Source organism: Etheostoma cragini, chromosome 10, assembly GCF_013103735.1.
Source record: "Etheostoma cragini isolate CJK2018 chromosome 10, CSU_Ecrag_1.0, whole genome shotgun sequence".
NCBI lineage: Eukaryota > Metazoa > Chordata > Actinopteri > Perciformes > Percidae > Etheostoma > Etheostoma cragini.
The window spans coordinates 15868634-15885720 of record NC_048416.1 but is presented as its reverse complement, the minus strand read 5'-3'; the positions used below and the strand labels follow the sequence as shown (position 1 = coordinate 15885720).

The following is a 17087-nucleotide window of genomic DNA, read 5'->3' as shown; positions in this document are numbered from 1 at the left end:
AGTCATTACACAAGAGTGAAGTTCATCTGACTGAAGCATGAAGAAACCAGAGGTTTAATTACACTTTAGAATATAGTTTATATTTAACATTATTATAATGTTAAATAAAAACATGCCTGTACAATATTCAGCTAGGACTGTAATAATGATTAAATTGTCTAACCACATTTAAAAAAAAACATAATCCTGGTTATTTTGTATAATCGCACTTAAAGCATTTTTTTAATGCGATTGGTGACACTTGTTTGTATCTATTAAACGCGTTTACAATAACGGCGTTATTATTGATTATTGGTGGGAGTGTTGGCCGCTGTCACTTGTTGCTATAGCAACTCCAAACATCCTGGGTTGTAGCCGTCTAAAGTTAATCTGTTTTTTGTTTGTGATTAGTGCTTTGTTTTTTATTGACAGGAATAAATGTTCTATTTTCAATTTTTTGTTAATTTAAGCAAAAAATACTATGTTTTTTGATAAGTGTATCCAGTTCTCTGAATACATCCATGGTTTATGGTTGAAGCTGATGGTCGCACCGTGCCTTGAAGACTTAGTTGGGGGTTTAAAACACTATTGAGCCAACACAGCAGCTGACCGATTAAAGACTGAATAAAGAGGGCAACTCGGCGGATGGCAGTCCTCTAACTTGTTGCTCTCTCTAATATATCCAATAAAAGCTACTCTCTTAAGGCTACAAAACTTGCATGCAGGCTGAAATTCAACCGTCCGGTTTTGTTGGGATAAAACTATAAGCAGAAGGAATATTTGCTAGCTGCTAGGCTAATGTGCAATGGTAAACACACAGAATACAGTACACACACAAAGCAGAGTTTGCAAACTGTCTTTTTTGTCGACAACACGAACATTGTCAACATAACTCCTAATATAAATCCCAAATACTTCCACACACTTCAGGGAAAGAGGAGGGAGCTCAAGTTCTGTCGATGGATCTGACTGACTGGCTCTAGATAAGTTGGAGGAGGTTGACTGACTCGCAGCGCTTCAATATGACTGTTTTTTCCGCTTTCTGACCGGACGTGACATGGGGGGGCAGAATCAACTGTTTTTTAATTCTATATTCAAGACTGTGACTTAATTACGATCAATTTTGATTTCAAATCAAAATCGTGATTTCACGTTTATTAGTGAAAAAGTAATAACTAAATAAAAGAAGATTATTTCAATAAAAGAGACAATTATATTGTTAATTGCAATTAATTGTCCAGCAAAATTGTTTTCAGTTCAGTCAGATGTTTTCTAAAGTTAAAACTGCTATTTTATTGACAAACAACCAATTTGGGACTTAAGTTTATGAATTGAATGTTATTTATTTGATGTTTCATTGAAATTTAAATATTAAAGTTTGTACAGTCAGTGTTAGAAGACAGACAGGGAGGGATGCAAAAGAGAGACATGGCAACAGTGGCCTCCCTTGTTTTAAGTAGAGGTGGGTGGGGGTGGTTGGGGGTGGTTGGGGTTCGTGTCTCCATTAACAACAGTAGACCAAGGTCAAGGTGCAGTCATGCAGCAAACATGGCCCACTTGGACTGACATACAATCATAATGTCTCCCACATATATGGGCTGTTAGTGCACTCAAATTCACCTTGAGCCATCAGGTCAGTGAGGCGTGTTAGATCATGAAAGCGCAGCATAAAGAGATTCATATGTAAAAGAATTGGTAGATGTCCAATTTAGCGTGGTGTAGTGAAGATGAGACACTGAGCTGTGAGGGTTAGACATCACAGCCTTGCTAAACTATTGCATTAGTTGTTTTGTGGGCTCTTCATCTTAGCCTCTTTAGTTTGCTCTTTTTTGAGTGAGTGTGTTACTCCTGGTCACAGGTTGCCTGGCAGTCGTAACAAACCTAGCTTGTGTCAACAAGAAGGGATCCTCCGAACAAGTGACAGCATCATACCCTGCTCGTTTAGTACAATGCTCAAATAAGCATCTCTAAGATCAAAAATAGTCAACTCATTTTGTGTGTGTGTGTGTGTGTGTGTGTGTGTGTGTGTGTGTGTGTGTGTGTGTGTGTGTGTGTGTGTGTGTGTGTGTGTGTGTGTGTGTGTGTGTGTGTGTGTGTGTGTGTGTGTGTGTGTGTGTGTGTGTGTGTGTGGTACGTCATGGTTTCCTGCTGTGTTCATAGAAACTGTTAAGCTGTCTGGGTGTGCCTACTTGCGCTACTTTCCCCAGTGCGATATCATGAGTAGACTCTGTAGCCATGGTAACATTGTAAGCTGTATGACACACACACACACCCAGCTCTATGACTCCACAACTTTATATCTTCAATATTCAGAGGGTTTCATGTATATAAACTAGATATTACACCCATTTTTTCTACAAAACATATGCACTAGGAATTATCTTTTTTTTTCTTTTTTATTCCATTACCCTCCATCTCCACCCTATTTCCCCCCCTACCACTGCCGCCTCATCTGTTTTCCACACGTCCATGTTCCCATCATACCCCTCTCCTTCACCTATATTTTTATTTATGTATTTTTATTTGTATCAGTTACTGGACAATGGATGTTTGTGTGTGGAGCTACATAGACCAAGTAGAACTGCCGGCAAGGCTGAGACAGAATCAGAACCATTACAATGTGGAAAACTAATAGACAGGGCTTGACACTAATTCTTGCCTGGAGATCACTGGTAACTTACTTATTCTGACAAAACAAAACTATAGGTAAAGTCTGATTTTAAGACTTCCATTGCCTTCATTTAATCACAGTTGATTTCAAAGGCCTTCTCCCGGTTCTTCCCTACTTCCAGGATAGTGTACCATCCAGTGGCTAAAATCCCACTTTGATAATAAATGCTTTGAATGCTCGCAACTCCACTATAGTGTTTAACCCTTGACACTGTTGGCTGTGCCGAATCGAACTTTGCCGTGTTGATTTGCCATTTCCATTGTCAGTTTTAAGTGCGGTTATGTCTTGTTGACTGCCGCCAAACTGTGAAGACCCCCCTTCTCCCCCTCAAACTTCTAAGTGTGGAGAGGAGGACACCAGCGAGAGACGGACGTTTTTTTAAACGCCCCCACCCGCAAAAAATATAAAAAACATCATTTTTTGCAGGTGGTGGCAGGAGCTCTAGAGCCTCTAGGGCATGGCCTTAATTTATAAATCTAGCCCTAAGAAAAATGCACAATGTTCTTCATCCTTATCCCATTAGCAATATCTGTCAAAATATCTAATTTTTCCCCCTATTGTGCGGCACAGTCGTTAACCTAACCATCCATCAATCATCATCTGACAGATCTCATTTGCCTTGAAGACTTGCCACTCTGGTTTCTGCCAGTCTGCATTTACTTAGTTTTCATTTTTTCTCAGATTTACATAATCTTTTTCACCACTCTCAGGACCTTCTGCTTAAATATGTATGCACAGGCAGGTGCGCACACACGCACAGAATCATTGCGTGTGACTGTCTCATTATATCGCTGTCACAAGCCCAAGTCATCCGCTGATTCTCTTAAGCTTTCTGCTCGTAGAGACAGACACACAAACCGACAAATCCCATTCCCTATCCTCCTTATTTGTTCTTCTCCCTTCAAGGCTGTGTAATACCGCTTCTTTTGGAATGCCTATATGCACCGTATGTGGGGCTGTGCGTGTGTGCAGGGCGTCATTGGCACTGGAGTGGGTTTGTCCTGCACAGAAAATTACAAAGCAACAATCAGTGCACCACTCTTGATTTCTTATTTTTGTAAATAGCCCCTTATTTACAGCTGTCCCATTTAACACATTTGATATTTGGTCAAGGTGAGCTATAAACCTAAGCCCAAATGCAGGGAGCTCTCCTTATACTCTCATCTGTCAATTACTTTTACTAAACAAATGAACTAATCATTTGGGGTGTTATATGTCACATTCAAAAAATGACCATCACAATTTTGCAGATCCCACAGAGTTGTCATTAAATCGTATGTTTTGTCCAACCGACAGTCCCAAAGACAAGAAACAGTCTAAGGAGCCAATTTTCAAATTTGAGAAGCTGTAAATAGCATGTTGTCGTTGATTTTAAATTAGCTGGCTCAACGGTGAATATAATCTGCTGTTACCAGTGGATCTCCATGTGTAACGTTACTTTGTTCACAGCAACTCTCCCAATTGGCCCCAAAACGTCCCAGTTAGAGAGTACTGCCATAAACATAGTCCTTGTTAGTCTTTACACGGAGTATGTTTACATGCACACAAATATTGCAGTATAAATCCGAATATGACAGTATTCCAAATTTGATACAGGTCGTGTAAGCTGCGTATTCTGGTTAAGGCCTTTATTTCCGAATATAGCATTTTCCGATTAAGACGTGGGATATTCCGGTATTATTCAGGTTTTAGAGGCCTTCTTTGGACATTTATACAGCGCATTCGGAATATGTGTCTCAATCTGGGTTTTTACCGCAGTTTACAGCCACTTGCCTGTTTACGGCTAATATCAGCTGTGTGCGTTGCCATGGTTTCTGTAAACAAACCAACCAGCCAACAGTTTACAAGGCGGAACTGATAAGAAGAAGAAATGGCTACTTTTAAACATTATCAAAGACTTGGATATCAACAGGTTTTTGGGATATTCGCACATCCCTACGCCAACCTTTATCAAGAAGCTGGTTGAAGTAGCGTTAATTTTATCACCTAGTTTTATTTAGTCTTAGACTTGTGCCAAATGTCCTTGTTAGTTTTAGTCATATTCAGTCATTCACATGTTTTTTTATTCAAGGTTTAGTCACCAGACTTGTCATTTTAGTCTAGTTTTAGTCAAAAGAGAACTTGGGTATCTTAGTCAAGTTTTAGTCAAACATTTTAGTCTTTTTTAATTTTTTTTAAATAAATTAATTTCTGAGATTTGTTGTGATTATTAGTGTTTAACACATTGGTTAAATGTCGTAAGTACCTGACAAAATACACTTGTGGAATGTTTTTAGTTGAATGCAACTTACGCGTCTGGTTTTATATCGAGCCTCATTCTTCTTGCAAATACAATTGTACAAAGACACGTTAGATAAGCGTCAGGGCTCCACAGCAGTTGTATACATTTCTCCACCCGGTCGGCAAGCTGTTTAAGAGCACCTTTGACACTATTTATTTTTCTATTTTTTTATTTTTTAACACTATTTTATGGTTCCCCTGAGACTGAGAGACAGTACTTGGCGACCATTTAAGCCCCTCAAAGACAATTGTGGCTCAAACACTACGTACATTTGTATACAAGTACATATTGTAAAGGCCAAAAGTTTGGAACCTCCTCATTTAATCTTTATTTTCATGACAATTTACATTGTAGATTATCACTGGAGGCATCAAAACTATGAATGAAAACATGGAATTATGTACTTAACAAAAAAGTATGAAACAACTGAAAACATGTCTTATGTTCTAGTTTCTTCAAAGTAGCAATCCTTTGCTCTGATTACTGCTTTGCACACTCTTGTCATTCCCTTGATGAGCTTCAAGAGCTAGACACCTGAAATGGTATCCCAACAGTTTTGAAGGAGTTCCCAGAGATGCTCAGCACTTGTTGGCCCTTTTGCCTTCACTCTGCGGTCCAGCTCTCACCAAACCATCTTGATTTGGATCAGGTCCTGTGACTGTGGAGGGGCAGCACTCCATCACTCTCCCTCTTGGTCAAATAGTCCTCACACAGCCTGGAGGTGTGTGGGGGGCCTTGTCCTGTTGAAAAATAAGTGATGGTCCAACTAACGCAAACTGGATGGATGCTTTGGTAGCCATTCTGGGGTAGCCATGCTGGTTCAGTTTGCCTTCAATTTTGACAACATTGTCACCAGCATAGCACCCCCACACCATCACACCTCCTCCTCCATGCTTCACGGTGGGAACCAGGCATGTAGAATCCATCCGGTCACCTTTTCTCTGTCGCACAAAGACACGGCGCTTGGAACCAAAGATCTCAAATTTGAACTCATCAGACCAAAGCACAGATTTCCACTGGTCTAATGTCCATTCCTTGGGTTTTCTTGACCCAAACAAATCTCTTCTGCTTGTTGCCTCCCCTTAGCAATGGTTTCCTAGCTGCTATTTAATCATGAAGGCTCTATTCACACAGTCTCCTCTTAACAGTTGTTCTAGAGATGTGTCTGCTGCTAGTAGGTATTCATCTGGTCTCTAATCTTAGCTGCTGTTAACTTCCGATTTCTGAGGCTGATGACTCAGATGAACTTATCCTCAGCAGCAGAGGTGACTCTTGGTCTTCCTTTCCTGGGGCGGAGCCAGTTTCATTGTAGCACTTGAGGTTTTTTGCAAATGCACTTGGGGACAAATTCAACGTTTTTCGCAATTTTATGGAACGACTGGCCTTCATTTCTTAAAGTAATGATGGCCACTCATTTCTCTTTACTTAGCTGATTGGTTCTTGCCATAATATGAATCCTAACAGTTGTCCAATAGGGCTGTCGGCTGTGTGTCAACCTGACGTCTGCACAACACAACTGATGGTCCCAACCCCATTAATAAGGCAAGAAATTAACCCTGACAAGGCCCACCTGTGAAGTGAAAACCATTTCAGGTGACTACCTCATGAAGCTCATTGAAAGAACACCTAGTATTTGCAGCATTATCAAAAAAGCAAAGGGTGGCTACTTTGAAGAAACGATAAGGCATGTTTTCAGTTATTTCACACTTTTTTGTTAAGTACATAATTCCATATGTTTTCATTCATAGTTTTGATGCATTCAGTGATAATCTACATTATAAATAGTCATGAAAATAAAGAAAACACATAGAATGAGAAGGTGGTTCCAAACGTTTGGCCTGTACTATATTGTTAACTGTGGGTTGAAAAGCAGAACTTTACACTTAGTTTTCACAAGTGTTTTTTTTGTCTCTTCCTCCCCATATATCTCTATCACTGTCTTCCTGACACACTCATTCTGTTTCTCATGCGATTACCCACAATCAAATGTCAGCTGTATATTTTCTTTCTGTGGACTGAATAGCACCACAACATTTGTTTGTGTGTTTCTGCCCCTGTCTGTGTGCATGGGTAGAGGGACTGTTATTTAAGGGCAGCTGTGTAAAGTAAACATCCTTCTCTTGATTATTCTCCCCATTATCAGTGCCTTTTTTATCCCTCTCTTTCTCCTGTGACAGAAAATGTCCAATTAACTTGTCCATCTGTGGCAGTTGTAGTAAAAGGAAAACCCACGTTGTTGTTTACTGACATCCTGTGACAAGGGCACCAGAGGTCTTGATAACTACACTACAAAATATATACAGTAACCTAAATATAAATACTCCATATCTTGAACATACACTCATAATGTGTTTAGTCAGTTTTTTTTGTTTGTTTTTTACCATCTTTGTTTTAACCCTCAACACTCTGCACTGTACAACTTACCTCTCCCAAACTGTATTAAGTTCCTGTTATCTTTTAGGTTTGAAAAAGAAAAATGGTTAGCAGAGAAAATAAAACAGATATTGTTCTAATGTAAGTCTTGTCGTCCCATACTGCTATGCTGAAATAAAAAAAATGTATAGATACAAAATAAATACTTATTGTTTGTGCTCCCTGTAGAACTTTTTGGGGCATGTGTGAAGATTCTTAATGCCAGTCTGCTTGGTTTCCCATTATTGGGTTTAGCCTGACACCTACTGTAGTGAGCGAGAGGTGCATTCACACCTGCTCTGGTTCAACAAGAGACAAAGCAGATGTTTCACAATCTTTTGCAGTAAAATTGTATTTGTCTCATTGTTATTTTGTTCTTAGGATTTTACATGAATGGTAAATCACTCAAGACTCTATTAGATTTAGAGCTCAGCTTAAAGGCAATGTGCAACATCTGGAGGACAAAGATAAACAGATTGAATCTCACAGCAGAAAATAAGCTTTCACAAGAATTACCAATAACCAAAGGGAAAATCCAAGTACCGTATTGGTCAACAACATGAGATTTTATTTTCTCTGATATAAACCTGAAAAATGTCTTATTTTTTCTAGACTTTTTATTTTTATTTTAACCCTCTAAAATGCACGTGATATAATGTGATATTGAATATCTCCAAATCAATACAGGGTAGAGACTTGCTTTTTTTTTTTTGGTTTAGAAGCAGAGAAATTTGCAGTTTTAATGAGGTCCTCTAACAATTGTAGGCCATCCAGAAGCTTTGTTAAAGTGCCCATATTATGAAAAAAATACTTTTTCTGGGATTTGGGGTGTTATTTTGTATCTCTGGTGCTTGCACACATATACAAATATCTATATCTTTGAAGCACTGTTCACAGTAGAGTAGCTTATAGATGAGATGAAGAAGCAGCAATGCAGGAATAACCTTTTTTGTACTTTTTCTTTTAACTTTTTAACTTGTGAAAATTCTTTTTACTACATATACCCCATAATTGCTAAAATTGTAAAAGTTGCTTATATTTTGAAATATACAGTAGACAGCTAAATATCCTGAGACTTGTGAATTGTGCGAGTGTATATTTTGACAACAAGCTGAGTCAAACAGAGAGGCATGTGCATTAAGGCATGGATACCCGATCCGAGCCGGCCGGGCCTGGGTTTGGACAGATTTTAGAAATCATGGTCGGGTCTGTGTCGGGCTCGGGCACATCAGCGCCATAAGGCTGTTGTTAAATGGTGCTGCGGCCCCTGTTAAGAGAGCTTTGTGTGTGTGTGTGTGTGTGTGTGTGTGTGTGTGTGTGTGTGTGTGTGTGTGTGTGTGTGTGTGTGTGTGTGTGTGTGTGTGTGTGTGTGTGTGTGTGTGTGTGTGTGTGTGTGTGTGTGTGTGTGTGTGTGTGAGAGAGAGAAGTGGGCAGAAAAGAGAAAGAGGAAACAGACGTGTAGATGTGACCGGAGCAGAGTTGGTAATACGTTTTCTACGTACTGCATTTGTTTCCTCGTGTGCACTGATCCGCTCATCTTTTCCAAATGCCTTCCTATAGTTGCATATAAAAAGAGGGCTTTCCACTCAAAAATGTAGCCTAAATGTCTCATTAGAATGAGGCAAAAAAATTAGATGTTAACTGTGTCGGGCTTGGGTCGTGCTCGGACATAAATACGTTAATGCCTGCCAGGCTTGGGCCGGGTTCGGTCATGTCTCTGTCAGATGCAGGCGGGCTCGCGCAGGAAACATTCAGCCCAATCCCGACTCTAATGTGCACCTCTCTCCTTAGGCTTTAGCTGACAGAAGAAGTGAAACATAAGTCATTGGCGTACCATGGCATTTAGTCTGTGTGTTTTCCTTAAATGAGGAAGTCACTGATCTGTGTGATCTTGTAACCTTTTGACCCTCAGACCCCTGCAGCTGAGACCAACCCCCAAGGTTGCATGCTGTTTGACGTCTCATAGGTTGTTTACAAAATGTGACTTTTGCTTTTTACTGTCAAAATACATGGAATACAGCTGCTACTACGTTAGTCATTTTTATATCCGATTTCTGCTCATCCACTTTGTGATACTAATATTATTTTTGATTATTCTATTTAGAATCATTTTGATGTTGTTTGCTGACATGAAGTTTGTCGGGGCATTTGCTTGTCAACTTTGAAAGTGATACTGCCAGCTATTAGGTATCCTACAATGACATTATTGGATGTAGCCTGACACCTAGTGGCCAAGATATGCAAATGTATTTTAAATATATATTTGTACCACTTCTCCCTCTTAAATATTGGATGTCTCTGCCTTTGACTGTTGGAACATTGGTTGCTAATCTGCTACTAATAGGTCAATTATGTAATTGCTACCTTACCGGTCTCTTGACTACCTCAACTTAGACTCTAATCTAAATGTATTAGTTCTCTAGAGATGTGTGTATCAATCACTGCATCGAGTGTTTCCCTCTGTCCTTCTGCGAATCATTTATAAACTCTGTAGACTGTTTCCTGTCGTCTGTTTGATTTTTTTCTACCCTTCTGTTTCATTTTTCTCCCATTCATCCTTTACAGACCCTCAAACGCCTGATTCCTGACGAGGTAGGTTTAATTGCTTTCAGCCATCACCTGTGTGCTTGACTCGTCCATCTGTCATTGATCTATGATCTTTAATAAACTAACTCACCATTATTCATTTGATGTCATGTAACCGTCTGCTACACTAACATAATCCACCATAACACAGTACCTGTGTTTTGTCCTGTGCTGTACTCACGTTGAATGTGCATGCTTTAAGAGGCACAATGACGGCATGAAATGCTTGCTACATAGACAAGTGATACCCTCATTTGCCTGTCACAGGAGGATGCCAGAGTCATACTAACAGAATAATGTCCATGCATCACTATGTAGGGTCACTATGTCAATGTGATAAGTTTACATGTATCCAAACGTTTTGGCAATTTACCACACCAAGTCATTAAAACCAGAGGGAAAGAAATCTCCCTATTGTTCGTTCAAATAAAACCTTTTATTCTGCACCTGCCAGTGTTGACTGCTTGTTGACTTTGTGTGGCAACGTTTGTTGGCAAAAACCTTTTGTCATGTTGTCTGTTAATCCCTAGTCACCGTCTCACATGGTTGAAAGGTTTCTACTATTGTAGAAAATAATATCCCAAAACTAAGGGAAGATTACCCTTATGTACTGTATTGTTATTTAATAATTTAACACACAACACAACAGAGAGCAGGTCTGTCTTCAATCTGTGAGGTGATTTGGGATTGTTCTGTGGCCTTACAATGATGGTTACACTTAGCACTTTTTCTCCCTGACCTTTTTCCTCTAACCTGTGTCATGTTGTCTCTAATCCAGTTGGAGCGTTTCACCAGCATGAGGAAAAAGGACAAGGAGAAGCCCGGCCAAGTGCCAGGCCAACGACACTCTTCAGCTGCCAGCTATGAGCTCAACACTCAGAGCGCCATGCTGCATGATCATTCTGATGAATACGTCCTGGAACTCTTTGAACAGATGCTGGTGAGAAAGACCGCAACACACACACACACACACACACACACACGCGCGCGCATGTGAGTGAGTGAGTGAGTGAGTGATTGAGTGAGAGAGTGTGTGTGAGAGTGAAAGAGTCAGCTTTTGGTTAATTACCTATTCATTATCTCCCCTAAACAGTCATGGAAACTTCTACATGGTATTAGAGATGTACCGATACCAGTATCAGTATTGCCTCCGATACTGCATACTCCGATCGGTTACCACGTAATAAGCCCTAAAGAAAATCTAAAGTAAAGTAGTTTATTTATGTTCTTTTCCGTGTTATGACTGACTGTCAAACTGGATAATAAAAGATAGTTCTGTGGCATTCATTGTTGGTTTTAACCTGAGCCAGACCAACAACAAAGATAGAAATCACATCCATACAGGGATAGAAGTATATAGTTGTTAAAACGTAATGAAATATATTTTACTCTGGTATCGGATCAGTACTCGGTATCGGCCGATACGCATGTTCAAGCATCAGAATCGGTATTGGGAAGCAAAAAATAATATTGGACCATCTCTACTTGGTATATTCCACTTACAAATACAGAATCACTCCCTGATTAAAGACCCTTCATGTAGATTTTTAAAAGAAAAACAAAAATTGTGAAAGGGGTAATTTTAAGAGGAAGGAATAAAAAGAGGAGTCATTTTTTTTTTTTTCTCCTTCAATAGGAATGCTTTGACATACTGCTTGCACTTATCAGCTGAGCATCTGTTAGCATCTCACTGGGGGCCTTCCAATTCAGCAGAGACTAGTTGAAATATGTTAATGCAATTTGTCACATTTATAAATACAATATGTTTTCCATTTTAATTATGTGTTTTCTCCTTATTATTTGCTTGAGTCTACAGATTTTTCCTTATGCCATCGCCTTGTCTCAGAATACCTTGTTGATCCCTCTGTTCCATTTATTTGAAACGTCCTTCCTTCTGTCTTTCTTTAGGTGGATATGAACCTGAATGGGGAGAAGCAGCAGCCTCTAAGGGCAAAAGACATTATGATCAAACGAGAGATGGTCTCCCAGTACCTCCACACGTCTAAAGCTGTCAGTACCAAAATAAATGTTGCGAATGCAGTGTGCTGTAGGGAATTTGCAGACAGCTTCATATAAGTTTTTTTTTGTTTTTGTTGCAAGTTACAGACTTTGGTCCTTTTTACATGCCATATTGTCCTATGCTAAACACACAGGGCCACATCTGGGTTTTTGTCATATTCACTTTCAAAGCTATTAGTCTAAGTTTTTTGAGGCCAAATAAAAAAGACCAGATTATACTATTATCTTGGACTAATTGTTCAGATAAATGTGCAGTCAAAGGCCTTTCCTTGACATAATGGGTTGACTGAATTGACTGTGTTTCCAAGACTGTATTGTAATAGACATTATACTCATGTATTCACTGGTGAAATATATAGAGTCAATGAAATATCACAACTATCATCGGAAGGACCAGCTACATGTTTAGTTGTTGGGTAAATAAAAACAGCAGGTGTAATATAATCAAACACGGCGAGTGACTCAAAGGACCTACATAACCAAGCACAGATGGTTACTGCACAGTTCATATAACTATGAAATAAGCCTATTAAGAGAAAATCCAACGCCTAGTACCCGTTAATTCTGCAAATCCAAAATTCAAATTAGGCTTCCATGTGGGAATAACACCAATTACAACTTGTAAGAAGATAAATATAAATGCAATATACAGTCTGGATTTGTGTTTGTTGATTAGGGTCAAAACCAGAAAGAGAGCGCCAAATCAGCCGTGATGTACATCCAGGAGTTAAAGTCGGACTACCGAGACACACAGCTGCTGAGCTGTCTGGAATCTCTGCGAGTCTCTCTCAATAACAATCCTGTCAGGTAATACGCACATTACAATAGCATATTACAAACAGTGAGTAAAATACAATAACATTGAACCAGATAAATTTAGTTTTAACCTTCCCGTGTGGAGTCCAGACCTCAGTCCAATTGAAACTTGACTGATCTTTCATGATAACCATGAAATTTGACAGAGCTTTAGTAAAATCTGTGTGTGCAAAGGTGATACAGACCTATTCATATGCTTCAATTACTGCTGAAGAAGCTTCTATGGAATACCTCACACGGTTGATCTCCATTTGACTAACTGTATTATGTGACTTCTAAAAACAGTCCATACTTGACCACTGATTGCATTGGGCCTTTAAACTTTGTAGTAGTAATTATTTAACCACTTACATTAGTTTGACCTTCAGCTAAAAAAGGTGTCATAATATCATTTCATATAATTGAGAAGAAAGGCATGTCACTTCTTTATTTCAAACATTACAGCACCAGAATACACTAATAGCTAAGTGTAAAGGCCCCATGGCATGAAAATATCACTTTATGAGGTTTTGTAACATTAAAATGTGTTCCCCCACCTTGCCTATGGTCCCCGAGTGGCTAGAAATGGCGATAGGTGTAAACTGAGGCTGGGTATCCTGATCTGCCTTTGACAAAATGATGGCATGAGACATCATGGCTATTAAGCGAGCAAAGTGGCAGTTGGTCAGGGCTACACCCCCATCCTCCACCTTTTCCCCCCCCCCTCTCCTCCTCAAAAACTACATACTCAGAAATGGCACATACTAAGAAAAGCTCATTTTGGGACAGGCTCTAGTGGCTGTAATTCTGCACCAAGGCTGAATTTTTGGAAAGATACGTCAGACATGTTATTAGGGGACCACTAAGGTCTAGATAAAAGCATTCATAGAGCACCATGTCATGGGACCTTTAAGTCATCTGGTGTTGGTCTATTTTTTCAAAATACCTCTAAATCAACTTGGGGTTGATTATGATGAATTTTTGGACACATGATCATGCATTGTCCTTGTATGTGAGGGTAGGGAGCCTAGAGGCTAGAGCATCAGCTACATACACAAAATAACAAGTGATAATTGTGCCGTTGTAACATCATTAGAGCCCATACGTTTTATTTAAGGTACATTTTTAACAAAACAATCGATATTAAAACACCCAAATTTTTCAACATTATGAAATTTACATTAACACCAGAAATACAAGTAGGTCAAGCTAGTCCTTTTAAAACAAAACATGGCTATCATGTCCAACTGTATGCAGTATGTCCTTGAACAATCCAGTCATTATCAACAGTTAAGCATGCATCTTTTTTTACTTAAGTTTCAAGGCGTACCAAGGAAGCAAAGCAAAAGCTTTAAACTGAAGTGGGAAAATTACATTATGAATAAATAAATAAATATATTTCAAGAGAATGGCAATGGGAGAAGCCGGACATAAAATGTGAGTACTAATAATGTGGTCCTGTCACTTCCAGTTGGGTGCAGAACTTTGGAGATGAAGGGCTGGCCCTGCTGCTGAATCTGCTTAGAAGACTACAGGAAGACAAAGACGAGTACCCGTGAGACACCTTAACCTCAGAAAAAGAAATTGTACTCATTGGCAATGTGTTTGTAATGTCTTTCTGTGTGTCTTTTCTCTCATCCACAAACTAGAATGATAGGAGTGAAATGTCAGCACGAGATCATTCGTTGTCTAAAAGCCTTCATGAACAACAAGGTAAGAACATTGACTGTTTCTTTACTCACGACAAGGTACCTAATGTGTTTTTGGCATAGCTGCACATAGTTGTTGCATGTACAGTAGTTGTTAGTGATATAACTAGTAATAGAATCAATTTTTATCCCAATTTGTTTCCTTGCAGTAGTGTAGCAGTTCTTCCTCTAGAGGGCATTATGGAGTCAATGAGACCAACTTCTGTCAGTTCATTATAATGAATACTATTAACCTTTGAGAGTTATTTGAGTTCTCAGTGTGGCAATGGGCCTAGGTAATTAGTAGAATTCTCTTTGAATTATATCATATTCATTAATAATTACACACCAGTAATTGAGTATCAACAATGTGGTACCTGCAGGAGACAAATTGATTCCTATTCTTCAGATGTAAACACTATCATTTGAACCATGAAAGCCTGGTCTTTGCTTTGCTGCAGAACATACACTTTAAATGACGTCATCTCCTTTCTGCTTTCTCCTCCTACTTTCTCTCCCCTTTAGTATGGTCTAAAATCCATGCTGGAGTCAGTTGAGGGAATTCCTCTGTTGGTCAAAGCCATCAACCCACAGGTGCCACATATGATGGTGGATGCTGTCAAGCTCCTTTCTGCCATTTCAATTTTGGAACATCCTGAGAACCTGTAAGCATTTGTGGAATTCTGAATCCATGTCATTTAATAAGTACAGAACAGATTTTATGACTCTGCACAGCCAATTCCTTCTCTCGGTTAAAGTCTTCAGTCTAAAATGCAGTGTTATGCAGAATTACAGTTTTAAACCGCTCTATTGGCAACAGTTAGCAACCTAGCATTGACATCAAATAACTGAGTAATTTCACATAATTACATATTTCTTTTCTCTTTTACCTATATGTCAGGTTTAATTAAAAACTATTGAATAAAGCAACATAATGTCCTTTTCACTACTGCCTATATTTGTTTAATGGAAAATTTTGTATTCATGGTTTGATATTTGATGTAACCACATTTAGCAACATTTCATATGATGTGCATAACTGTCTGTTTTTTTGCAGTCATGAGCGTGTTTTGGAGGCCATTACAGAGGAGGCAGAAAGACGGGACATCGAGAGGTTCCAGCCTCTCCTTGCTGGCATGACCAATCACAACATTGCTCTTAAGGTGCACATGCACACACATACAGTACTTTAAGAGTTTGAAATTCCCATGTGGGTTTTTGTTGACAAATGACACCAACCCAGCTGCATTTGAAGACAGCACTACTTGTTGCAATCTGCAGTGTAAAAGACTTGCTCAGCGGGCATTGTGGTTTTGTATTATAGTAATCATCTATCCAGTTACTCTAAATTGTGAAGTTGACTTTTTTCGATATGTTTTTGGCAGGGTGGCTGCATGCAGCTAATCAACGCCTTAATAAGTCGGTGTGAGGAGTTGGACTTCAGGATCCATATTCGCTCTGAACTGTTAAGATTGGGACTGAGAGACCTGCTGACGGTACAGAAAACACTCACTATTGAAGTTCTCTCAGAGTGACTCTAACAACACACACATTTGCAAATGCTTACTCTTCATGTCTCTCTCACTTTTGATGCCTCTGTCTTGCTGACTGGCTGACACACTTATATGCTTTGAAAATTCTGTCTCAACTGTCCAAACTCAATGTTTGTCAAACACATCTGTCATTCTCCCTCTTGCCTTTTCATCCCTCCGCCTACATCCCATCGTTCTCCCTGCAGGAGGTGCGAATGATAGAAAACGAAGAGCTGAGGGTGCAACTCAACGTGTTTGATGAGCAGGCTGAAGACGACTCTGAGGACCTCAAAGCACGTCTTGACGACATCCGCATTGAGATGGAATATCCTTCCACTGGACAAAATTGTTCCTCTGTACAAATTGTCAGGGTCTACTTTAAAACCTTGAAAATCTATATAGGCTACCTGGTAACTTAGCTTTGCATGCTCATGGTTTTGCTTTTATGTTACTTTGCTAGTTTTAAGAGTGAAATGACTAACCTTCATAATGTATTTTTTTTAATGAAAGAATACGTATCGTTCACACAGATAGAAGAAAGACGTATATGCATGCATTTAGTTGTTTGTGGACTTGATGGATCATTCTACTAAACTTTGAAATCACTGTGAACACATGCACATCTGACCACATTGTGGTGAGAAAACGTGACCTGTAATGACCACCTTAATAGCTGTATTCTAAACAAATATGGTTTATTCATATAAAACCTGAACGTCTATAATGAGTTTGTCCTGATGTGACATAGACACACATTTGCAGGGAAGGATGTATCTTTATCTTAATCACACAATGCATACTGTTGTAGGTTCTTTGGCTTAGTGTGACATCCAAGATGGACAGGATTTTGATAAAAAGAAAGCCACCCTTACTGTAACAGTGTAGTTTTAAATTTTAACGTCTCAAAAAGGAATTTCACTGACTGGTGTAATTATCCTTTCTGGTTTTAACATGCAGTTATATTCTTCATCACCAGATGTCCCCCATGGGTAACCAACACAGTGTAAACCAGTCCCCCAGGAAGTGCGCTGGGCTTTGAAGCAAATTGAACATACAGTGGGTACGGAAAGTATTCAGACCCCTTTAAATTTTTCACTCTTTGTTTCATTGCAGCCATTTTCCAA

The 17087-nt window shown here is 39.2% G+C and overlaps 1 protein-coding gene across 3 annotated transcripts in view; it reads left to right on the top strand.

Moving 5' to 3' along the window:
* Positions 1-17087, top strand: part of LOC117951343 (protein diaphanous homolog 1-like) — a 91893-nt gene that overhangs the window by 11965 nt on the left and 62841 nt on the right. For 2 of the 3 annotated variants that reach the window (XM_034883020.1, XM_034883018.1), the window contains exons 2-11: positions 9909-9935; positions 10708-10869; positions 11838-11939; positions 12625-12755; positions 14215-14298; positions 14393-14456; positions 14957-15096; positions 15489-15594; positions 15817-15927; positions 16170-16288. In XM_034883020.1, coding sequence (XP_034738911.1) covers positions 9909-9935; positions 10708-10869; positions 11838-11939; positions 12625-12755; positions 14215-14298; positions 14393-14456; positions 14957-15096; positions 15489-15594; positions 15817-15927; positions 16170-16288 — 1046 coding nt within the window. The remainder of the gene's footprint in view (positions 1-9908; positions 9936-10707; positions 10870-11837; positions 11940-12624; positions 12756-14214; positions 14299-14392; positions 14457-14956; positions 15097-15488; positions 15595-15816; positions 15928-16169; positions 16289-17087) is intronic. The other variant, XM_034883019.1, reaches the window with a different exon arrangement.